General features: G+C 38.6%; 1 protein-coding gene across 3 annotated transcripts in view; it reads right to left on the bottom strand.

The window, feature by feature from the left end:
* Positions 1–25854, bottom strand: part of DCLRE1A (DNA cross-link repair 1A) — a 44603-nt gene that overhangs the window by 15287 nt on the left and 3462 nt on the right. For 2 of the 3 annotated variants that reach the window (XM_077823109.1, XM_077823107.1), the window contains exons 3-10: positions 23969–25585; positions 21965–22098; positions 20161–20279; positions 17919–18062; positions 16845–16990; positions 13937–14091; positions 6256–6397; positions 4406–5532 (exon numbers count right to left, since the gene is read on the bottom strand). In XM_077823109.1, coding sequence (XP_077679235.1) covers positions 5303–5532; positions 6256–6397; positions 13937–14091; positions 16845–16990; positions 17919–18062; positions 20161–20279; positions 21965–22098; positions 23969–25585 — 2687 coding nt within the window. In that variant the 3' untranslated portion in view covers positions 4406–5302. Of the gene's footprint in view, positions 1–4353; positions 4386–4405; positions 5533–6255; positions 6398–13936; positions 14092–16844; positions 16991–17918; positions 18063–20160; positions 20280–21964; positions 22099–23968; positions 25586–25854 lie in introns of those variants that run through there. The other variant, XM_077823110.1, reaches the window with a different exon arrangement.

Below are 25854 nucleotides of genomic sequence, written 5' to 3'. Positions count from 1 at the left end.
GCATAAAAAGGATGGAGACCATTGGACTAAAGCATCTTCCAGACAGGCATCCAGTCCGGATTTTTAGACACAAAGAGATGGAGAGTCCACCACTTCCCTTGTCAGTTTATTCCAATGGTTCATCACTTGCACTGTTAAAAACTAGAGCCTTATTTCTCATTGGAGTGTGTATGGCTCCAGCTTCCAGCTGTTGGCTCTTGTTCTGCCTTTCTTCCTTAGATTAAAGATTCCATTAGTACCCACTATCTTCTCCTTGTGAAGGTACTTAGACACCAAGACGAAGTCACCTCTTCAGCTTCTCTTTGATAAGATGAAGCTTTGTCTCTCTCGTTAAGGCATTTTTTCCAGCCCTCAAATCACTTTTGGGGTTCTTCTCTGTACAGTATAATCTGGAGTAATTCCAGTCAAATCAATGGAATTACTTTGATCTTTCTGTAATGTAACAACAATCAAAATCTGTCCCCTAGTATTTAAAGTTGATTTCTACTTTGAAAAGCGGCAATATAAAAATGGCACCTTCTTATTCAACAATAGAGTTGGTTGGGAATTTTTTGACAAATTGTTTTTGTCAAAAGATACTGATTCGTCTTTCCAAACCAAAACTTTGAGAAACAACTTCCTGACTTGAAAAAAGGTCAAGACAACAGTTTCAAATTGTCAAAATGTTTTGTTTTGACAATGTCAGTTTTCCAGTTTGAAACAACTTTTTTGTTTCAAAATTTAAGCTAACTAGATTGTAAAAAGATTAAAGAAAGGTCAACGATGAAATCAAATGTTTCATAATTACCAATACAAAACGTTTCAATTGGCCTGAAATGCACAAAAATTCAGTTTTTTGGTTTGTAAATATTTTCAAGATTTTTACTTTTCATCCCAATTTAAAAGGGGAAAAACTTTCGGATCTTCAAATATATTCACAGAATGGAAAAACTGTTTCCCATCCAGCTTTATTCAACAGGGCTGTTGTCTCTGTGTATTTAGAGTCAGAGCTCCAGGCTTGAGTAACAGAACTACATAATGTTACTTCTGTAAAACGATGGCAGCTAAGGGAGTGAACGCAATTCTATTCCTTCATATGCAACAATGGAGTTGTTCCCTAGAGTATGTCTACACTGCAATTAAACATCCGCAGCTAGCCCGTATCAGTTGACTCTGGACTGCAGGGCTTGGGCTGCGGGATGGTCGAGCTCAGGCTGGAGCCCAGGCTCTGGGGCTCTCAGGATGTGAATGTTTACACCGCAATATTACAGCCCCGCAGCCCAATCCCTGCAAGCCTGAGTCAGCTGACCTGGGCTAGCCATGGATTTTAATTGCAGTGTAGACATACCTTAAGTTCCAATTAGTTAAGCCTGTGCAACCTCTTTGAAGGCAAGTTTGGTACTTAGCTGGCAGAACTTCCCAACCACTAACCAGAGTGAAATCCTTCCTGTTACTTTATTCCAATCCACAGGTTCTCCAGCCATCTCATTCTATGGCCCATTCTGTATGAGAAGTCTTCAGATCCTCAAGGGTATTTAGACACCTAACTTGGCACCTACATTCCTGCTACTTGTTCCATTAAGGACAAGATCCTCAGGAGGTGCCCTGTGGAATCAAGCATAGCTTGATGTGAGGTTGCAAAGATAGCTATAAAGAATTCGGCACAAAAATAAGTTTCATCATACATTTAGGCACATCAGGTTTGATCTATTGTGATCAGCAACCTTTCCATGGGAACAATCTAGAAAAGAGAATGGTAGAGGTTGGGTCTTACTACAAATCTTTCCACAATATTCTTGTTTAGTTAAATGACTTTCCACAGCTGCTTATATGTCCTGCCTGGTAATCTAAGAAGCCACTTCCTGTTATTAATCGTCTCTCTCTTTACAATAAGGTGAATAAAAAGACTAATTTCTTCCTGAGCTTGGCCTCTCAACAGTCATTTTTTCCACCAGAATAAGGCCAAGTAAAAGGGGAAAATGGAATGCTGTTAAATACGAAGGTGGATGAAATGTTGAAAAGTTGAGGGCCACATTTGAAAAAGGGTTGGCAGAAGTGCAAATATAACCAGAAAGATAGAGGAATGAGTGCAGATAGAGGGCACCTACGGGACAGCATGCAAGTGAAAACAGACCCAGATACATATTGACAAGAGAGGAATCCAGTACAGAAATGCTTTATAGATTGAAGAAAATATCAGCATCTGTTCCAAATCAGAACAGAATTAACTGGCTGAAAACCACAAGTGGATCACATCAGCTAATGCCTATGTCAACGAGTGTTTTCCAAGATATATAATTTTTGTGGTTAGTTTCAAAGAGCCTTTTAAAATCCTTTATTCTGGGCAACGGAAGCCATTCGATACCCACAGAGGGAGTAAATTCTAATAGCATGCAGTACACTGAAGAGCCAGTGTGAAAAGGTGTTGTGAATACGCTATTTATAATGAAAGTTAGTTCTAACATTTGGTTCCTTATTAAACACAGTAAATTATAAGCAACTAAATTACAAGGCTATAATGTCATCAAGTGTGCACTCCTGGGACATCTGTCCATGAGGATAGAATTATGGAAGTACACTTGTGAATTAGGCTTTGGCTTTCAGTGTGATTACCACACTGTACATATGCTGTGTGCTTGAGCAGTTTTCGCTTACAATTAATTTTGTTCACCTACCCTTTGGTACAAAATTCTCTCTCATTGTTTGCTACAGAAAGTCTTGTCTGATCACAGCCAATATCTTCTTGTATCCTTCCTGTACTCAAAACATACAATTTAAAACATACTTTTATCTGCTTACACAGTGTCACTGGAAAATATACAAATTGAAAAATCTGATGAGAAATGCGGCTTGGATTTTAAATAGCTTCACATTATTTGTACTACAATAGAGTCCACCTCATCTAGTAATTGGGAACGCATAGCATAAGATGACCATCCCTACCCCAAATAGCTGACCATCTCAACGCCGGGGGGTGAGATTCTCTTCCACACCTCCAGGATGGGGAGCAGATTAGGTGCAGCCCAGAGGAAGAGGACAAAAGCAGCTTTAACCCATCTTTGTGTCATTCTAATTTGGGGCTGCTCCAAGGGCTCAAAAAGCCCTGGTGTAACTTAGGGCAGCTCTCTCTCATGTGCTGCAGCCATGGCCACACTCCCTAGCACATCCCTCCCGCGCCCGAACAAGGTCCCAGTAAACTGTGTGTGTCAGTTCAGTCTCCGATTTGCATTGCTTCTAGCCCAGGTGTAGGGGGTATGTTCAGAAGGAAGGGAGCCTGGCCAGAGCGAAACTGTGCTCTGGTCATTCCTGGGTTGGTGGAGCATCTGCTTAAGGGCTGTTGGCAGCCAACACTAATTAGAGATGTTCTGAGGCTGCTCTATGTTATGTCAGGGACCAAATCAGCCCCAATATCAGGGTGAAGCATGAAAACCACCTTTCATGACTCCCACTCCTGTGCTGAACGCAGCCTGGCCTAATCCAGGGACTGATGCCTGTACAAAGCTTTACTAATCAGTGGTATTAAGTAGCTCTTGTGATGAGAGAAATTCTCACAATTAATTGAGGTTAATCCTGAATGCTAAACACTGGTTAAAGTAAAAACCTGACAATCTCAGATTTTTGAGTTGCTTAATGTAGATACAATTACGTAACTGACTGCTACATTCCAGTACATCTAAATGTAATTGCTTCTAGTTGAAAAATTTGTAATGTAGCCAAGATCTTTTTTCAACAAAAAGACGTATACGGGAATATTATTTCCCTGTGAAAGAGAACTATGAGACTATTTGCTCATCAAAATCACAGAGCTCACTACTATAGGAAAGTGTCTGATTATCTTTACAAAGATCAGTAAAGAAATGTTTTCCCCAAGAAAATCCGCCACCTTTCTGGATTATTTTTCATAAATGATGCTTTTTGTTGTTGTTTCTTCTAGATATATTTTCCTGAAATGAGATCTTATTCTGATGTTTAAATTAAAATACTGGTGTGGAAGCCCACAGTCACTTTCTTAAACTATGTGAGCATGGTGCAGGATTCAGGAAAAACAGCACAGCAGGCAAAACCTATATTGCTACTGCCACCTCCTAGTATTTGCTTCCCTTCGTTCTGTGGGGCAGAGGACAGACCTGCCTATATGTGCAGACTTAGGACCTGATCTTGCAAATATGCACATGGCTTCGTTTTAAACACCTGAGAAGTTTCATGGACTTCAGTGGGACCAAATGCATGCTTAAAAATGTACATAAATGTTTGCATGACCCAGGGTACGGAACAAATCTTGCATGCCCAGGGCACATGTGTAACACACAGTGTCTTTAATGGGCATTCTGAATTAAGGCGGCTTGTTAGGCTGGCCTTGCAACATGTACTCACATTCACTTCCTCTTAATTGTGAAGGTCTTTATCTGAAGAAAAAACAACAGGCTTAATTTAGATTCTTTATTTAAAACAGATTTATAAAAATGTTCATATACTGAATGTTAAAATACACAAGGGTGGGAATATCCTTATAAACATTCATTATTCTACAAAGTGCCTAATTGCTAGCAGCCCAAATTGGTCCTCTGTTATGGTGTAAAGTTTGCAGATATGTGAAAACATTAGCGTTATAACCTTTAGCTCTGCCTCACAATGCAACAACCTGCTCTCTGAATTTACATTGTGCCACATAAACGGATGTCATCCCCTCATTCATTACAGTCATTTCTCAGAAATGCTTGATCTGGTACTGAAATGACTGAAATCTCCACCTCCTTTTAAATGATTTAATACCATGTTAATTCAAATGTCCTCTCGTACCTTTAATAATATGGGATGGTCTGTTCCCCATTTTAAAGGCCAATGTCATACATCTGGACATTAGACTGATATCAGAAAGAATGTATAATTCTGACACACTGGTAATAATCATGGTTCCATTTCTTTCGTTGAGCTCTGCAACATCCTAAAGCCATATCATGCAAGCAAAAGATGGCAAAGAGGAGTGAAACTTAGGCTGGTATCCAGCACTTCAGCATGTGCCTAACTTTAAGCATCTGAGCAGTCCCAGTGCAGTCAGTGGGACTATTCAGGTGCTTAAACTTATGAAAGTGCTTAAGTGTTTTACTGGATAGTTTTGTGGAAAGCAAATACACTGAATAATTTTCCAAAAGAACCTGAAAGACACATTTGCCATTTTTTTGAAAGTATAAGCTAGGAGAAAATAGGCTAATGGTTACACAGGAAAGTTAGGCCCACTTGTGGGAGAATCTGACCGTACTCTCTCTTGCAGGACAATGGCAGCTTGTTTCTTCTCAAACGAGGCTTCATAGAAAAAGGAAGGCTAGATAAAATTCCTGGGTAGTTCAATCCCTCCCCCGGCACACATGCTTTGGAACGTACATTCTTCCCTCAGCTCAGTAGGCTCCATCTTCCAGTCTCTAAAATGCTTTTCCATCATGTTTCTGGCTCTCCAGTCACCAACATTTACAGTGGGAATGATTTTCTGTGGCTTCAGCCACTGGACAAATCGTTTCATTTCTAGGTAACTGCTGTGTTCACTGTAAGGAATCCCTGTAGCAAAACAATGCAAAGATACCTCAGGCAGTCTGCTTAGCTGTATGTCTTACTAAAAATATTTTTGCAAGAAACAAAGAAATACTTAAAAAGAATATTTTAATTAAATGGAGATTTAAACTTTACTCCAAGGATCAAGTAAAAATCCAGACTTCATTATTGGAAGGATTAACTAGGATCAATCTACAGTGTCAATCATTAGTGCAAATTCAGTGACCCCAGCTACTTTGTTGAGTGACAAGAGGAGAGATTTTCTAGGAGATTTAACTCCATCCATAAATTGTTTGCCAGAGACTGCACCAATAAGAACAGAAGAAACAGGCTGGTACCTATGGAAGCTCTGCAGCAGGCACAGGGTCTTTCACATGAAATCACATATGGAGGGAAATCCTGGCTCTGTTGAAATCCCTGGCAAAACTCCTATTGAGTTCAATGGGAATAGCATTTTACCCATGGAGTCTGTGTTTGTCTTAAAGCATCAGATCAAACTGTTTTTTGAAAGAGGGGCACTAAAGGAAACAGTATTTAAAATCTGCATTTACAGTGTTCCAGACTGGTCAATTCTTAGACTTATCCTGGAGACATTTATCTGCTCAGCTTCTTAACAGAAGTGATACCAATAAGTAGATAATATGATGAACAGTAAGAGGTGCTAGAATAAAATGTATACAAACAATCCACACAGAATTAAATGTACTGAGCCATTTATAATGCTTGTACCATATATGGTGATCTTTCCCCTGGTCTGAGGTTTGATATCTGCCAGAGCGTGACACGAATCGGAGTATGTCCATCCAGTGGGCCTGAAAGCCAGAACTTGGTCAAACTTCTCTGAGAACTTGCTTAAGTGGTTTTGCAAGCCCTGTTAATAAAAGACAGCACATTCATAAAGGCTGTTAAACAACACCACAATCACAATGATCCAATAGTCTAAAAGGTTTTGGGGTTTGGAGAGGGAGACATTGGAGATTAAACTATATTTCTGTACAACACTTTAATAGGCACTTTCCCTTTTTTTGTTTTAAATGCCAGCTGGCTAGAAAACAGTTATGATCAATACTTTACACTTATATAGCACCTTTCAGCTAAGGACCTCAAAATGCTCTACAAATACAAACAAATATTATTAGCTCCGTATTACAGATGGGAACGCTGATGCTCAGAGAGAGAAAGTGACCCACAAAAAACAACACAGCAAATCACTTCCTGTGATATGTATAGAGCCTCCCTTCTCAGACCACTAGACCATGCTTCCAAAAACCAAACTGAACATGACCTGAGGGAATAGTTTCTCTTCTTTTAACTCAATTGATTCCAAAGATCTGACCTGAAACTCGCATAATTTGCCTGAGGCAGCCTTCAATTTTGTTTATGGGTTAGCAAAGGAATAAGGGTAAAAGAGGGAGAGGAAGAAGTGTAAGGAATCTTCAATCCTACATTAGCATAAAGAGAAGTCAGAAATAGGAAATCAGTTTCACTTGTGTACTGTAGATATCCACCGTGTCCATCTGAAAGCCCTACAAGATTTTCGATTTCAGAACAGTTAACAACAAGCCAGGAGCAGGAAGAAGAACACAAGATAAATAATGACTGCTTGAAAGAAAAGAGAATAACTGTGATTTAGCACCAACTGAACCAGCAGACGCTGCAGAGTCTGGGGAAAGGGAAGTGAAATGCTGCCAGGGTTCCAGTATACACTCGACAGCAATATTCACAACTACCAAGACAGGCACATTTGAAAATAAAGGACCATAAATAAATAAGTACATTCTTTATTCAGTAATGGGAGCTACGGCCATTCTTCAAAGACTCCATTTACCTAGTACAGTGGAAAAGGTTAGGTTTCATTAAGATGGCAATCATAAGCCTAAAAGGACTATATCTGCCCATCATGATTCGTTTTTAAGGAGATTGACATTTCGTACTGCACTCTTCATAAGATAAGACACATGCATTATACTTGCCCCTCCTGTCTTAATAAAAACCAAGGACAGTACATGCCGTTCTAGTAGGACAATTATGAGATGAACTAAAATTCAGTAGAACAATTATGAGATTAGCCTGCTCTCAGATTTTGTTATGAGTTTATTAATCAGGTACATACTGTTAATTTTTAAGGGTGGGATTTTCAGTCTGACTGAAAGTCAAATGTGCTTCTAAATCACGTAGGTTATGTCCACACTGCAATAAGATACCCACGGCTTGCCTGTGCTAGCTGACGTGGGCTCATGGGGCTTAGACAAAGGGGCTGTTTAATGGTGTTGTAGATGTTTGAGCTCAGGCTGCAGCCCAAGCTCTGGGATCTTCCTACCTCGCCGGGTCCTAGAGCCTGGGCTCCAGCCCAAATGTTTACCCTGCAATTAAACAGCCCCTTAGCCCAAGTCCATGAGCCTAAATCAGCTGGTACAGGGCAGCTGTGGGTTTTTAACTGCTGCGTAGGCATATCCTTAGACTCTTCTGAAAATCCCACCCTAATGCTTGTATATTATAGTCGCACCCCATTGTGGTAAGTCATGAATAGAACATATAAAATATATAGAATATAAAGACACAGTCCTTGCCCTGGAAAGCTTGTACTCCTTGAAATTCTTCCACTATGAATTTAAATGGAAAAAGTCTCATGATTTCACTGATACAAACAGATGTTTGTGTGATTCAAGGGGAATTCTTTTAATGTTAATATTTTTAGGGGGAAAAAGGCTTCCTTCCTACAAGAACATAGCGAACTTCAGAGCTTCTTCATAAAGAGTTAAACAAGAAACATATTCATACTGCTTTTTTAAAATTCCTCAGACCCTCAGTCAATACGGCTCCAAAACCTTCATCCTTTTAAAATAGAAAATATAATTCATTACTCAATCAACCTCCTTCAATCACCATGACAGCCTGTTATCTACTATTTTGCTGAAGTCAGCAGCAGCATGAGCAAATGGATCCCATATGGTATGAGAAGGCTCAAACATGATTAAATGGTTAATTTACAATCAGCCCCAACAACACTTCCGTGAGGTTGCTTATTCAAGAGCAGATATTCATAAGTATTTAAATGACCCCAGCATTTTTTTGTAGTAAAACTAAGCATTCCATTGAAGTAACCAGTCTCTTTGAATTACCGTTTGCCCTTTCTTTTCACACAGCAAATCCATTTGCATTACTGGAGCAATTAATCTATTTTATTCTTCCTATGCTTTCAAAAACAAAGCTTTGCATAGTAAAGGATTTGGAAAAAGGACATCCGTAATGTGAACCTGTAGCCCTACATCTTGCTTCCACTTGATAGAATGTCTGTAAAATAGTTGTATTTTAATATCTTACTTTGATTCCTTTACTGGTCTCAAGAAAATGTTGCAAAATTACTAGTTAATATTGACCACACTCATCCAGTACCAGGCTGAAAGCAGTCGTAACTGTAACAACTGCAGATAGAGAATATTGATTTGAATTCCACTCTTTGACTTGGATAACAAGCAGGGATGCTATTTATAGGGCAAAAAGGGTGTGCTTGCTTCCAGGTTTGGATTTGTTTCTTTGGTACAGTCTTTGATGCAATGTGACTTGCCCTTCCCGGTCTAGCTTGGGGGTTTTTGTGAGAACTGTTATTCAACGTATGTAAAGCTTTTGTAGACATAAAGTTCTATATACACTCTACTGGGGCAGTTACAGCCCCCACCTTCAATGCTGTAATAGTCATTAGTGCAGATTGACTGTACAAAGAAGAATGGACCCAAGTGGGGAGAAGGATACACACCCTCTGCACAGCACAGAACTTAGCTAACAAGCATGGAGCCCAAGGGAGGGAGTATGGCAGGGATATGCTTGGGATGCAGTGGAGCCACAGAAGTCTACTTTGATCCTTAGTCCTGCCACTTGACCTATTATTATTAGGTCATAATCATAACTAGTACAGAATCTTAGAGTAGTGATATTTGTCTGCTTCAGGTCTAGGCTGAAGATGCTGATATTAAAAAAATCTTTAAACTCTGGTCACTATTTAGGAGAAAGGGAGAACGATTTCTTTGGTTTTTATAATTAGCCAAGTGTCTTTAGATGAGTGAGGTTCTCTGCTGAATCAACGTAGCACCTATAAACCATACATGGAGAGCTAAACTACATATTGGCAAATAATTAAGTAGCTTCTTCCAAAATGAAAAAAAAAGAACCTGTTTTGATTTTGCTCTTGGAAATCAACATGGGATGAAGGCGCAGAGGCCAAATAAATTGAAATCTGGAATTAAGCAGATGTACAAAAGTTAAAAAAAAAAATCACAACATACACACGCTTCTGCTACTTTAGTTTTGGAATCAGGGAGAGTGAATAAAAAGGTAAGATATACAAGAGAAAACAAAAACACTAGGAAGCAATTTGAGGTTAGAAAAAGGGGCTGTGAGGAATGAAGTGAAGAGAGCATGAGTCTGTATGACTTGCAAAGTGCAGCTACAAAATATCAGAATATTTATCAAAAAGAAATAATCAGTTATCCCTACAATTATATTTAAAAGAAAGTATGTTTCCTAGTATATCTGTAGAAGTCTACTAGAAGGCTGGCATTCTGGAAGGAAGTGAATGTGCCTATGATCACTTCAGAAGACCTGTGAGTGAAGAAGGAAGTCACGGAATGCAAGACTCTTTCATAACACTGAACTCATTTTTGTTAACCCACTCCAGGTACCATCTCATGGATAACTTTGTTCCAGGCAAGTTTTAAAATATTCACTGTTTGAGAAAAGGCAAAATCTGACTTGACTGAGTGGAAATAAAAGCCAAAGACATCCAGCTTTGATCCAGGGAACCTCAGAAGTGTTCTTCAGAAATGCACAATTTTACCATCAGCTATCACCTTAAACTAACCTTCAATAATGAAAAGCCTGTTTAATTTTTAGAGCTTCTTTTTCAGTTCTTTACCTGGAAGCAGGTTATTGGGGAGGCATTAGCCGTCTAAGTGAGAAGAACTGCAGCACAATCCTTAAAATTGACAAGACTAACCTCTTTGCAGCCAGAACAGTTTTTTTGTTATGTGTCTGTACAGTGTCTAGCACAATGGGGCCCTGGCACATAACTGGGGCTTCTAGGCACTGCTGCAATACAGAATAAATAATAATAATGTTATGCATCTCTTAAAAGCCACCTGATGTTTGAGATCACAGATGGATTCAAAACATAAATTAAATGCTGAACCTGAGCTCCTGACTGAGACAAATTTCCCTAGTGACTTCATAGACTTTGCAGGTTTCTGAGCTAGCACAAAGCTTTAGTTATCAGAAACCAATGGGGCTGAGGAACAATATCAGGACTGGTCCCTAAATAGGGCTAGGGATTGAACAAAATGCATATCAAAACAAGATATGGGGCAGACCCAGAAATCTTGATATAGGATGGACTAGTGGATAGGGCACTGGACTGGATTGGGACTCCAGAGACCAGTGTTCAATTCACATCTCAGTCAGAGAATTCCTGTGTGATCTTAGGCAAATTAACTGTTTCTCAGTTCCCCATACGTAAAACTGGGATAATATTTCTATAACTCACATTATGGGTTCAAAGATAAAATTGATTAAAATGACAGTATGGTTTACATGTGTTTCTATCTGTTGTACATGACTGTAAAATGACAGTAATGAGGGCATACAAGTAGCCAGATTTCCCAGGTAACGAGTCTGCAATTCATGACAAAGGTTGCTCAGCTGAGCATGAAAAAATAAAAGAGGGAAGAACCACCTGGGTAAAGAAATGTATACTGTATAAAAATGACTCATATTATTTATTATTCCTTAATCCAAACAACAGACTGCCAGATACTAGCTGATTTATTGTTTACAGTATTGTTCTTTTGATTTTCACACATTTACTAAACAGACACCAGGTTAATGCTGCATGGGCTCATCCATAAGCATTGAACACCTGTTCAACTGAGTTTGTGATCTCCATACATCTTAATGACATCACTGGCACCCGGACACAGACTCCAGCTATTGGCTTCACTGAAAACTTATCACACTGGCAGATCTAGATGGTTTTTTGGGGGGGGGGGGGCAAAGTAATCCTCATAATGGTAACTGGAGGCCACACTGAGGTGACAGAAATGGTAAAATTACATGTCTGTACTTACACACTAAAGGGACAGAAGGATGTGATTTTAGCAGGAAGAGCATCTAGAAAGGATGGTGAAAAAGATTCTCCCTCAACACATTTTTTCTTACACTTTCTGGTTGGTTGTCTTTCCTGTACAGCCCGGGCCTTTCCCCTCCGCCCCACAGTGTAATTTACAGCAGGAGTTCTCAATCTTTTGCTTTCTGAAGCACCCCCAAAAGGCAATAAAAACTTCATGACCCACCTGTGCCACAACAACTGTTTTTCTGCTCCAGGGCCACCAGTGGGGGGTAGTAAACAGGGTAATTGCCCAGCACCCCACACCACAGGGGGCCCCATGAAGCTAAGTTGCTCGGACTTCAGCTTCAGCCCTGGGTGGAGGGGCTCAGACTTCGGCTTTCTGCATGGGCCCCAGCGACCCCAATGCTGGCCCTGCTCTCTAGTTTATTTTGGCGGACCCCCAGCAACCTGCTCACATCCCCACAAAGGACCACGGACCCCCGGTTGAGATCCTCTGACTTATCGCACTACATGTGTTTCTATCTATCTACCTAAGTCAACTTATATGGCCCCCATCCCTGGAGCTTGAACACCTCAGTCTTAACGTAGTTATTCTTACAACACCCCTCTGAAGTATGACAACAGTATCATCATTTTACAGATAGAGAATGAGGCAGAGAGAGACTAAGTCATAGAATATCAGGGTTGGAAGGGACCTCAGGAGGTCATCTAGTCCAACCCCCTGCTCAAAGCAGGACCAATCCCCAATTTTTGCCCCAGATCCCTAATGGCCCCCTCAAGGATTGAACTCACAACCCTGGGTTTAGCAGGCCAATGCTCAAACCACTAAGCTATCCCTCCCACCCACACTGGTAGTCTGTGGCAGAGCAAGGAACCGAACCCAGGACCCCAGATTAGCATCCTCATCACTTCCTCTTTGTTTTAGGTCACCTTTAAACATGGTCCAATTGTTCTGTTTTTATTTCTTTTTTAGTATTGTCCTGTTTAAAGGCTAGACATATTTGCCTATACACTATGCATCTTTCATGACATGGAAATTTCCTGAGATTCAGTCAACATAACTTAGTATCTGTACACTAACATTAAGGTGTAATGTAGAATTTACCAACTTCTCATACAATTAAAGGGTGCAATGTATCTCAATTAGCATACAACAAATAGAGAGCTCCTCCCTGTTGTTGCTCTGCACTTTCTAATCTATTTAAAAAATGCACTGTTTTCCCATTCCCCCTCAATCTACATACTCTGGTAAAATCAACACAGACCTATAAACTCACCTTTAATCTGCTTTTTATGGGAGTCAATATTCTAGCTTTTAAATAAGAAGGGGGAATGAAGCTTTTAAAAACTAAAATAAAACTAAAATAAAAACATGTTTATCCCTTCCATCATCTATGAATACTTATGATATGATCTCAGGCTTCATTTCAGAACAAACAGATGGCACTTGATTCCCTTGTATAAAACTTGTACACAAAAGTCAACTTCACAAAAAATAAAACACACTTCTGTCTAAAATCCTTTTACTTACTATTGTTACAAGTAACACCTGATATTCTTATAACTGAAAGACGGGAATCTATTTCTTCTTCAGTTTGATCATGATGTTCATTTAACTACATTCTGTGTCAGTTTCACTGTTTCTCATATAGTCCATTTCCTTCTGTAGTTTGTGCAGGTCTTCCACACAGCAACAGAGGAAAGAAAAACTGTCTAAAATGAGGAAAGGTAAATGTAAAGCCATAAAAACTAGCAGTGGACTCAGGGGCATATGTCATAGCTGAAATGACCTTTTTTTTTTTTTTTAAACACAAGATTAAAACTTTTGATGATGTCAAGTTGACAATATCCCTTCTATTAACTGCCTAAAAAGAGAGGAAGTTTGAGGAAGAGAACCCCTTCAGTCCTTTTTTACAACACACAAATTAATGGAAAGAGAGAAGCCAGGACTAAGTGTCCCAGTATATTAATTGTTAATAGGAGAGATCCTGCAATCATTAAATAAAACCTACTTCAAAAAAAGGACACAAATGGCAAGCCTTTGAACAAGTCTCATCTAATCTTGTTCCATGAACACTACATTAGAGTGAAATTACACTTTCTGTGCATTATGTTTGGAGCCTGTTATTAATGTTTAATTGCATCTCATTTTCAATGTGTTGCTATATGTCAAAACATTGCTAAATAAATATGATCTGACAGGTGGCAAAAAGCACCAAAGGTACCCTATTGCTGTTATATCATCCAGGCTAAGGTTAGCCAACAGGTGCAGATGATATTTTCTACACTTACCCTAAAATTAATTTGCATCATGGGAAGAAGGTGAAGCAAAGTATTGTTCCAGTCCATGGTGATGAGGGAATTAACAGCTGCTGATTCCAAGCACTGCAGCATTTTGTATTTATCTTGGGACATGCTCACTTTAGAGCCCAGAACTTGAGCAATTGCTGTAGGGTGAAAGGGAAAAGATCAGACATAATGAAGACAAAGTTTGCAAATAATAAAGATTTCCATTGTTGTTTCCGAGATGTTCCTGATCATCTCACTGATTCACTGGTTATCATTACAAAAATCCATGCTTGCCAACAAAGCTATTTCATATTCTAAAATATATAGAGGAGAACTGTGATAACTGTTGGCAAACACTGATTGCTGTAGCTTTAGAATTATTTGCAGAGAGAGGAGTAGTAAAAGTCTATTAATAGGTTACAAATCATACCTCCTCAATAATATATTGATGTTCAAGGGAGCAAACTGACATTTCTTTCTAAGACACTAGAACCTGGTACAGTTCTGAAGAAGGGACAAACAACCCATGTTAATGATGGCCTGAATTTCAGTGAGAGAAATTCTGGTACCAATGACTTTGAAAATCTTTTAAAAAGTATGAATGTTGCATGGCTGTCTGCTCTCGAAAGTACAGTCTGGTAATCACTGTGCTGATTTAAGCCTGGGGCACAACAGGCTGAATTAAAGACAGAAAACAGCAGGAAGAAGCAGTGAGCTGCTGGGAATGTTTTTAATAAATAGTTCATTTGTATGACTTGCTTCCATTTTACAGGGAAATACATAATATCGCCCTTGGAAATAAGTGTTAATAGAATTGAAATTTAAAAATAATTACATTTCTTTCACTGTGTTACTAATAGCACTTGAAATTATTAAAATTGAAAACAAATTTTATAATCTCACCAGTGATGCTGGTTTGTTTTTGTTTTTTAAAGTAAACTATTGGCACTTCACTTGCTATGGTTAAATTAGATTGCTTAATTTCACTTTCTGTGTGTAGTCACTTTGTGCATTCTATGCAATGGCACAATATGGTTTGGTTAACTTTGCAAACACGGCAGGTGAATGTTGCAATCATAAACTAGTTTTTAATTGAATTTTTAAAACTTCCTGACATTTAAAAAAATTAATATTAGATTTTAAAATTTACTTTCTCTTAGGGCTGTCAAGCAATTAAAAAAATTAATCGTGATTAATCGCACTGTTAAACAATAATAGAATACCATTTATTTAAATATTTTTGGATGTTTTCTACATTTTCAAATATACTGATTTCAATTATATCACAGAATACAAAGTGTACAGTGCTAATTTTACATTTTTGATTACAAGTATTTGCACTGTAAAATAACAAAAGAAATAGGATTTTTCAATTCACCTAATACAAGTACTGTAATGCAATCTCTTTATCATGAAAGTTGAACTTACAAATGTAGAATTATGTACAAAAAAATAACTGCATTCAAAAATAAAACAATGTAAAACTTTACAGCCTACAAGTCTATTCAGTCCTACTTCTTGTTCAGCCAGTAACTCAGACAAACAAGTTAGTTTACATTTGCAGGAGATAATGCTGCCCGTTTCTTGTTTACAGTGTCACCTGAAAGTGACAACAGGCGTTTGCATGGCACTGTTGTAGCTGGCACTGCAAGATATTTACGTGCCAGATGCGATAAAGATTCATATGTCCCTTCATCTTCAACCGCCATTCCAGAGGATATGCGTCCATGCTGATGATGGGTTCTGCTCAATAACTATCCAAAGCAGTGCAGACTGACGCATGTTCACTTTCATCATCTGAGTCAGATGCCAGCAGAAAGCTGATTTTCTTTTTTGATGGTTTGGGTTCTGTAGTTTCTGCATCCGAGTGTTGCACTTTTAAGACATCTGAAAGCATGCACCACACCTTGTCCCTCTCAGATTTTGGAAGGCACTTCAGATTCTTAAACATTGGGGCGAGTGCTGTAGCTATCTTTAGAAATCTCACATTGGTACCTTTGTTTTGTCAGATCTGCAGGTAAGTGTCCTTAAAATGAACATGTGCTGGGTCATCATCTGAGACTGCTATAATATGAAATACATGGCAGAATGCAGGTAAAACAGAGCAGGAGACATACTATTACCCCCGCAAGGAGTTCAGTCAAAATTTAATTAACGCATTACTTTTTAACGAGTGCAATCAGCATGGAAACACGTCCTCTGGAATGGTAGCCGAAGCACGAAAGGACATATGAATGTTTAGCGTATCTGGCACGTAAATACCTTGCAATGCCAGCTACAAAAGTGCCATGCGAACGCCTGTTCTCACTTTCTGATGATATTGTAAATGAGAAGCTGGCAGCATTATCTCCCATAAATGTAAACACACTTGTGTGCCTTAGCAACTGGCTGACAAGTAGTAGGACTGAGTGGACTTGTAGGCTCTAAAATTTTACATTGTTTGGTTTTTGAGTGCAGTTATGTAAAACAAATGTAGATTTTTTTTTTTAAGTTGCACTTACACAATAAAGAGATTGCATTATGGTACTTATATGAGGTGAACTGAAAAATACTATTTCTTTTGTTTATCATTTTCTACAGTGCAAATATTTGTAATAAAAATAATATAACGTGAGCTCTGTACACTTTGAATTCTGTGTTGTAATTTAAGTCAATATATTTGAAAATGTAGAAAAACATTCAAAAATAGTTAAAAAATTCCAGTTGGTATTCTATTGTTTGACAGTGCAATTAATTGCGATTAATTTTTTTGAGTTAATCGCGTGAGTTAACAGCCATACTTTCTTTTGCTATACACAAAATCTAACTGTTCAGCCTAAGCTACCTTCACACATACTTTAAGGAAAAGCTCACTTTACGTTGATTCAGATATGCATATATTCATTTTGATTTGATATGTCCATTTACACACCTAGAAAGACCTTTTCTTTTCCAATGGAATAGGTTCCACAAATGACCAATGTACGTGGGTTTAGAGTTACTGTCTCAAAGGCAGTGTTGATAGCAAACTGGATAACCTCTTGTTGAGAAGGAAAACTATATTCAGGACTGCAGTATCTAATAAATGGAAATTGGATATGAATATGTAACAGAACAGAATACAGGAGGCATCCTACTTTATAAATAGGCTTTGTCAGAAACTGCACACAACAATGACAGAAGGAAGAGAAAGCCAAGTTATTCGTCAATATCAATTCAACTTATTATTTACTTATTAAAAATCATGGTGGCATATGGTAATTTTTTTAAGATTAAACTTTAATCTTTTTCAATAAATACATTTTAAGTTATACAATGTACACTCTTGTCTATATGCATATTTAAGAACACTGCCAATATTCACTCATCTGATACTATGACTAGTGAAATCTTTCCCTCTTTTGAGTACTATTTTTATAAATAGTCACATACTAATTACATCCATAGGTCTATTATTTTTTGGCATGCACATAATTGTCATACAAGGCATTATTCATTCACAGTAATAGAATATGGGTCAGAAAACAAAAGCACTGCAACTGGGTATTAGTCATCATGTATTGAAAAACAGTTTCACATGGATGAATCAAAAAAAGGTCTAATGAAAAATTGGACAACTGACCCCAACACTGAGCAGCCTTTCACTGTTTGAATGTTTGTTTCTTGCATTAAGGGCCTGACCCATAGAAAGCCAGTTTCAATTTCATAAACCTCTACTTTTACAGGGACAAATGGCACTCACAGTTGAATACCACTTATGATTAATTTGGCCATCTCAAATGAATACTGCAAAAACCTTTATGCCACACACAATTATTATATCCCTATTTGTATAAAGTCAACAGACATTATGCAAATGGCCTTTTAACAAATACCTTATTTCTTTACATACTCACTTAGCTCTGATGAGTGGTATCAAAACACTCATATTAATTTTTTTAGCTATAAAGTACTATTATTGGACACAGTTGTTGTTGGGACAGGAAAGAAGGATATACTAGCTTACGTAGTATCCAAGTACAGGGTGTGAATCTTTCGACTGATCAGAAGAGGACAACGCTCCATAGAAGGATCTGCCCTGAAGTCCCCAGTGTGTAGCATGACAGTTCCATTGGGAAGGCAAAAAAGGATCATTGTGGCACCTGGACAACTAGGAAAAGGAAAAAAAAAAGAAAAGAAAAAAAAAACAACCCACAACATATTCTTATTTCCAAAGTGACATCCATTACCACACAAACTATACTGCTTTCAAGCAGCAGGGGGGATAAAGCACGGTAAATTACAGATATTCAGCCCCACGCATCGGCAGATCAAGACGGAGAAACTCCTGCTTTTTAATGCTACCTATGCCAACTACTTGTCTTGCGACCACAAACAAGCAACCACCTCTCAAACTGTGTCTCAGTTTCCTCATCTGAAAAATGAGGATGATGACTGCCCACAGTGTTGTTGGAAGATTAATATCTACACAGGATTTTGAAGTTGTGAAGTGCTATTTAAGTGCAAAGTTTCTTTCATCTTCCAATTCCAGTGAAGCTAAAAAAATAAACTCCTGTTTAAGTCCTATTAATAACTACAATTTTTAGGTTAGATGGACTGTGGGAGAACAACAACTACACCTAAACGACTAATAAAGCATTGGTTGCCTTTTGTGTTCATCATTCTTCCAGCACATGTGGCACAAAAGATACTCCAAGCTCATCTTTTTACGTTTATCAGTCTCTCTGGTCCAATATGAATTTTAAATAAAGGGGAAATGGCAGGCTGGGGAAAGAAGAGGCATTGTTATGATTTAGGAAAAGCAGAAACTGAATAATTGTAGGTGCCATCTTCAGTGCTGTGGGAGTTGGTGCAATATTTGCTTTTTAAGTTCTCTTTGCAGATTTTAAACATTATTCTGCATCCAGAATTTATTGTTGGGTAGGTACCATTTCCTGTTTGCTATGATTGCAGTGAGTCCATTGCAACTAGTGCAGCTCCTCACCAAAGTTAGTCTGTTTTGTCGGGCAGACACTCAGCCTGGGCAGCCAAAATAAGAGTACTTTGGATATGAGTCATATACAGAAAGTTTAAAAAAAAAAGGAAGCACTGGCCATAGATCGTAGCTTAGAAGACAGAGATGGTAAGTGCTCCAAAAACTTGAACTTTATACCTATAGTTTATATTCCTTTTAAAATGCAGGGGAAAGGAAAAACTGAAAAATGTCCAAATTACATAAGCTACAAGGCTTCTTTCATTCCCAGCAAGCATTTTCAAAGGACTTTCTCGGAATCTTATCTCTCAAACTATAAACAACTCCTAAGATAAGTATTATTCAAACCAGCTGCAACAGAATTCTGCATTTAAATTTATATACTAAAAAGAGAGGACTTTTATGCAATACACAAATAAGGTGCCAAAAGGCAAAATGATCAGTACTCAGGACTGAAAGCCAGGAGCTACTGAATTCTAATCCGGACATTACCATAGACTGTCTACATGGCCTTGGGCAGTTAAGGTCTGGCCCTGCACCACTGAATTCAATAAAAGCTTTGCCAAAGATTTCAATGGGAGCAATATCAGGTCTTTTTAGAGCCAAATTTTCAAACTGTCAAATGATTTCTGTGTCCAGCTTGAGACCTCGTGGGCCTGATTTTCACTATCTGAAGCGCCCATTGTCATCAGCAAACTGTAAAGTTCTTAACATCTCTGAGAATAAGGCTCAGCACGCCTCACATTGGGCACTAAAAACCGAAACACTCAGAATCTGGACGACTTTGGAAACCCTAGTCCTAAATCTTGCTGTGCTTCTATTTTCTTACCCACTTCAGAGAGGTGTTCTAAGTATCAGTCAGGATTAATGTCTGTAAAGAAATGTGAAAATTAAAGCACACTAACACTAGCATCTAGATATCTTGGTGATGAGCTTATTACAAATGCACAAAATATTTTTAGGGTAAAATTTTCAAAGGAGCCTAATTCCCATTCTTAAAAGTAACTTTGGCACTTAGAAGACTAAGTCTTATTGGCATTCAATAAGATTTACCCTCCTATGTCCCTAACTCACTTCTGAAAACAACATTTATGCTCCTAAATCACTTAAGCACTTTTAAAATCACTTAAGCGCTTTAAAAAAATGTATCCTTAGTCTTCCAGATCCACTGAAGCCAAAAAAATCATGACAGTATAAACCACTTCTAAACAATAACTTATCTTTGACATTCACTATTTGTAAATGATGTATATAATTCAGCTGCAAAGATACATACTGATTGGCATCAAGCAAGATCACTTTGATTCCATTCACTATACACTCTGTTTCCATTGGCAATGTATGGACATACTGTTCTTGCACTCGAAGTTTACTCTTCACCAAGTTGCCAGTTATCTGAAAAAGAGAAAGAGTTTAGTACTAAGGGCTGGTCTACACTACATAGTTAGGTTGACATACGGCAGCTTATGTTGACCTAATTATGTTAGTGTCTACGCTACAGCCTTCCTCCTGCCGATGTAAGTACCCTATTACATTGACATCATAACTCCACCTCCACAAGAGGCATAAGGCTTATGTCGGTGTAGTCAGGGCGACACAGTATCTGGGTAGACACTGCGTCCCTTACATTGGTGTCTTGTCAATTTCAGGGTAGGAGAATGGACCCTGCTCCCAGCTAGGAGCCAGGGCAAGAAGCCCTGGCAGCTTCCAACCCTCCTCCCAGCTGGGAGCCAAGACGTGAAATTGACAAAGCTGCTCAGCTCCCAGTGGGGAGCAGGCCGAAAAGCTGGGGCAAATGGATCCTGCTCTCCAGGGGCGAGAAGCCACGGGCAGCTTCCCATGACCCCTGGCAGGGAGGAGAGAAGCCCCAGGAGGCTTCCCCCACTTCCAGTGGGGAACAGGAAATGGAAGTGGGGGGCAGTCCACCGGGAGCCCAGGAGCCTGTGGAGCAGCCGGGCTCCCTGTAGGGAGCTGCCAACAGAGGTGAGAGACCGGGCTCTCAGCTCCCCACACTGCACTTCTTAGATCAGTAGAAGAACTCCTGGTGAGGACACGCACCATAAACCCAAGGAGGGTAGTATGGACATGCACCACAGCAGTAATTACTGTGGTGGCTGTAAGTCAACCTTATACACATAGACATATTCTAGCGTAGACATACTCTGAGGCAACAAACAAAAAGACCACGTCAACCCCATGTGCTTTACCTGATAGTTAACGTAGAAAGACAAAGAAAAACATCTAAACATTTCAGAGAAAAACAATTAATGGGAACAAAGTTCACTATTTTAATGCTCAGGGTTTTTTTTTAAAAACCCAAGCATAAATACCACACAGTATGGCTAAAGTTATGGCAAGGACCATTACAAACAGAGGTAGCATCTCTGGTGTTTAAAGCCTGAGACTAGGAGCCAGAAAGTTCTAAGTTCTATTCCTGACTCTACAATAGACTTTCTGTGTGCCTGCAGGAAAAGTCATCTTTATGCCTCCACATGCCAATCTCTATACTTGTTTATATCACAGGGATGGTGCGTAAGATTCTTTAAAGATATAAGAATTGTGGAATTTCTAATTATTATTTAATTTTATTAGATTATATTGTAACTATTTAGAAGAATCTCAAAGCCACAGAGCACAATATGTGCATTATAAAAGATTATGGCTACAACACTGGCCTGTGCTCCAGCGTCTTAGAACATCTGCTATATCTGGGTTACAGAAACTCCTGGGTAGGAGGAGAGCCTCTAGTCCCCTCACGTACTTCCTTGCAGCTGGCTCAAGAAAGAGGATCTAATAAGGACTTCCTTACATCTGTCTGATCCATCACTACTATAACAGCTCTTTGGGGCTGTTAGCAACCGGTACTAGTTACAGCAGCCTCTGGGATACTAGCCTGATACAGAATCACCTCATGAGGGAGTGAAGGGTTCCTTTACCCAAATTCGCCATGCCAAATGCTCCTCAGCCACAGCAGAGGTTCTGGTTCTATATCCATAGAATCTGAACACTGTATTCTTTTGGTTTTCATTCATAGTTGCATACTGATTTGGTAATTATCAAGTAACCCTAGGAAATCTTACCTTATTACAATAGATTGGAAATGTAAATTTTTTTGTTAGGCCAGTATAATGATCAGAATGGAAATGAGTGAGGAAATAGGCTACGCAGCCTTCGATTTCTCCATACTGAAATGCATCAACTGTAAAACCAGTTCCTACAACATAAATACAACAGAAGCAAATCAAATAATATGAATGGAGTAGCTACAGCCAGTTACTGGTTAGATTTTCTTTTCTTTTAAGCAGAAAATGCATTAAAATAGTATACTCATTCTTTGCTGAATGTGAGAACAAATGCAGCTTGCAGACATTATCCAAACAGCAAGGAGAGAGATAGCTTCACTGATTAAAGTCATAACTAAGCAAACTAAACAATCTTCAAATACAAACATCGACATATTCCTCCCAAATAAATACCTGTCGTTCATCTGCCATCCTATTCAATTATACCTGATAAACTGAGTAAACAGACATTTGTATTCAAAATGGCATTTCTGAAATGCTTACACAGTGCAAGCTGCCCAAAGCACTGATTATGTATTTCACTTCCATTTTGCACCATGCCAGTTCCATACATATAACACTCTTGCTAAATGTTACTACAATTAGCAGGCAATTGACCTGGGTTCTTAAAAAATCTCTATCTGCTGATGGTTATATATCACAGATTTGGTATTATATATTGAAATGAGTTATTATTTCTCATGATAAAAACAGATGTAAGGAGTCTTTTCTATTCTCTGCAAATGAGAAATCAATAATGTAAAAAAACTATCAAATTTATTGGTAGACATTTTCTTTAAATTTAGTTATATATTCCAAAAATTGCCAAACATTTCATACAATTGCTCCCACGCCATTCAACCCATTAAGGTGTAACCATTTGAAAAGTACATTTCCAAGTTATTTGAAAACATTATAGAAAATAAATTCAGAAATATTTCAAATAAAATGGATGTGGTTCAAAACAAAAGCTAGATAGGCAGCCAAGGAAACTGACAATTATATTGTAGATATGGGGCCTGATCCTCCAGACTGATACATGCAGAGGATCCTCAGGACTAAACTGACATCATGGGGCTCCAATCCAGCTTAAGGGTCTACCTGCATGCATCAGGTTGCTGGATCAAGGTCACGGACAGTAGGCTACATGCTTATTACATTTACTACCCCAACTCCCATCTTCCTTGTATCTTTATCCAGGATTCCAGAATCAAAAAGCACAACTAAGATGATCCTCTGTTGGTGATCTGAAATCTGTGAAGTTTAACCTTTTCAAACTATTGATCAGTCTTCCTTATGCTTTGGATAATTATTTGAAAAGATTTTGGTAAATTCTGAGCTGTTCCTTTAGCTTTAGAAAGTATTTTTTAATAACGCTACTAATTGACACTGGAGAATATCATTCTAATGTAATACTATACCTTAAACACAAAATGAAGCTCAATTAGTGTACGTGGTCTATGGTAAAGTAATTACAAGAGTGACAAACATTTTGTTCTATAAATGGCTATTAGCCAACCTTTCTTATGGCTTCAAAATAAGTTATGTAAAAGTTACAAGTGATGAATTAGACAAGGCAAACATTAGTTGAGAGATTTGAAAAGATACCTACAGGATTTAGGAGCATGTCTCACTTTCAATGGGACCTGTGCTCCTAAATCCCTTAGATGCTTTTAAAAATCTTCCCCTTAGGCTACGTGCCCTGTAAAACATAATTTAAGTCAAAACGTTTATTCTTCTAGCACTATCTTTAAAAGATTATATTTTTACAAAATTATTTCCTTCTTTCATTGCTGCTCAGTCATAGAATGAGCCGCTGTAATCTTGTAAATGTCTATGGCCCTGAACGCTGCTAACTTCAAAGGGGGTCCACCCAAGTGGAAATCATTAAAGGATTGAGGCCTAAAAGGTTTTTGCAATGGAACAGAATAAAAAAGCCTCCTATTAAAATGGGAAAGAGCTATATCCACTAGACAGTTCTAAAATCAACTATTACAATTAAAAGTCACAATTACATCTCACCTGGTATCTTCTTATAAAAGGGACACTTTCTGTTTTTTGTTCCTTCTTCTGTAGAAGATGATTCTCTAAATTTTTTTCTCCAACTTCGCTTCCCACCAGATGTTGTATCTACACAGACTCCATTTTTATTTGAACTTTCTGTGACCGCATCTATGTCCCCCACAGACCCTTCAGCTTTCCTCTTTTGTTGTCTGGGCCTCTTTCCAATGGGAGTTACAGGACTTGAGGCCTGTGTTCCCTCACCAAAATGTTTCTTTCCTTTGTTCTCTTCTTTTGCTTTGGGTTTTAACCCAAAGAAAACACCAATGTCCATTTGTTTCAGTTCTTTGGCTGAAATAGATTTGGCTTTCATATTTGCAACAGAAACAGATGGCAGCATTTGAGAGACCGTACTGGGAAGGGGTACAGCCGCTGTATTAGGAAGCCTTCCTTCTTCCTCTATTACTGGCTGTGAACTCTTCTGGTATAATGTAGTTCCACTTGTGTTAGTAGTCATTTTATTTCTATTGATTAGGAAGTTACTAGGTTTCTTCGAAACTTCACTTTGCCTTGACAGAAGAGATCTACCACCTTCTTCTTTGACTTTCAAGGGCAATGATGGATCACTCACAGCCAAGTTTGCATAATCCAAATGGCAAGCATTAAAATCTTTTACCTCCAAATTACCTGTATTAGAAACAGAGGCACTGAATATTGGCCAATCAAATTCCTTCTCAGTTATATCATAATTAAGGGAAAGAGAGGATTGTGCAGGTAGTTCCCCTTGTGGGTGTTTTAACTGATTAGCAGCACTTCCTGAATTAGAGAACATGCTGTTCATGTGCTCCTGAGAAACAGGTTTAACAAAACCATCTGAACTACTCAGTCCATTCAATACTTCACAAGGTTCATTTTGTATTATGAAACCACCTATTTTAAGGCAGCCATACCTGTGTACTTGCTGAAGTGGAGAACAATCCAGTTTAGTACACAACATACAGCTAGATTCCTCCTTTTTGGTGCTCTCATCTTCAGAGTTCTGGGTGTGAAATAATCTCTTTTGTGAATTTTTTACTTTCTCCTCCTCCTCCTCCTCTGTTTCCTCTTCATTTTCCTCATCAGTATTAAGTGGGGAGTAGGAAATTTCACAGTCACTGAAGTCAGCTTCTGGAAGTAGCAGCTTTAACTGGTTTGAGTCATTCTGACTATCCAGATCTCCACTAGCTTCGCTTCCTTGAGAAAATGGAAACTCTAAAGACTCAAGCTGACCATTATCATCTGCAGACTGTGTAAGTGGAAGAGTCTGTTGGGGCTTTAGAATGTTTGTGGAAGACACAGTAGTTACATTGGTTACATTTGGAGATTTTGCTTGTGTTGAACTCTGTATCAACAATGTATGATCCTCATTTGGGGCATTTCTTACATTCCTGGTCAATTTCTCACACTGCAAGGTTCCATCCACAAGGCCTGGGAAACAGCTTGAGTTAGCAGCATCAGAGCACGTGAACTTTCTCTCTGGGCTATATGCTGAAGAGCTGACAAGATAATCCCCTGCTCTGCTTGTAGCAAGTATGAAATGGGTATAGCGCTTGTAATGCGATGGAATAGTGGAAGTGCACATTAGACCATCAGGACACTCTAAAGAAACAAACAGAATATCTTGTCAAAAGGCATTTTCAGCACAAACACACAAACAGTGATTTTATATTAATGTTATGGCATAGCTGTTAAGAGCTTTCCCTTAAAAATAGAGTTGTCTGAGGCCAGGGCCAGGCCTGAGCTATTCGGAATCACATCAACCTGACATTCCACCTCCCAGTTGTCAGCTGGGATACAATGAACTTTTAAAAATGCCACTGGAACTATTCACAGGAATTAGTGTTTTTATGTTCAACCTTATGAAATAG

Source organism: Eretmochelys imbricata, chromosome 7 (assembly GCF_965152235.1).
Source record: "Eretmochelys imbricata isolate rEreImb1 chromosome 7, rEreImb1.hap1, whole genome shotgun sequence".
Lineage (NCBI taxonomy): Eukaryota > Metazoa > Chordata > Testudines > Cheloniidae > Eretmochelys > Eretmochelys imbricata.
This window is presented reverse-complemented; position numbering and strand designations above follow the sequence as displayed.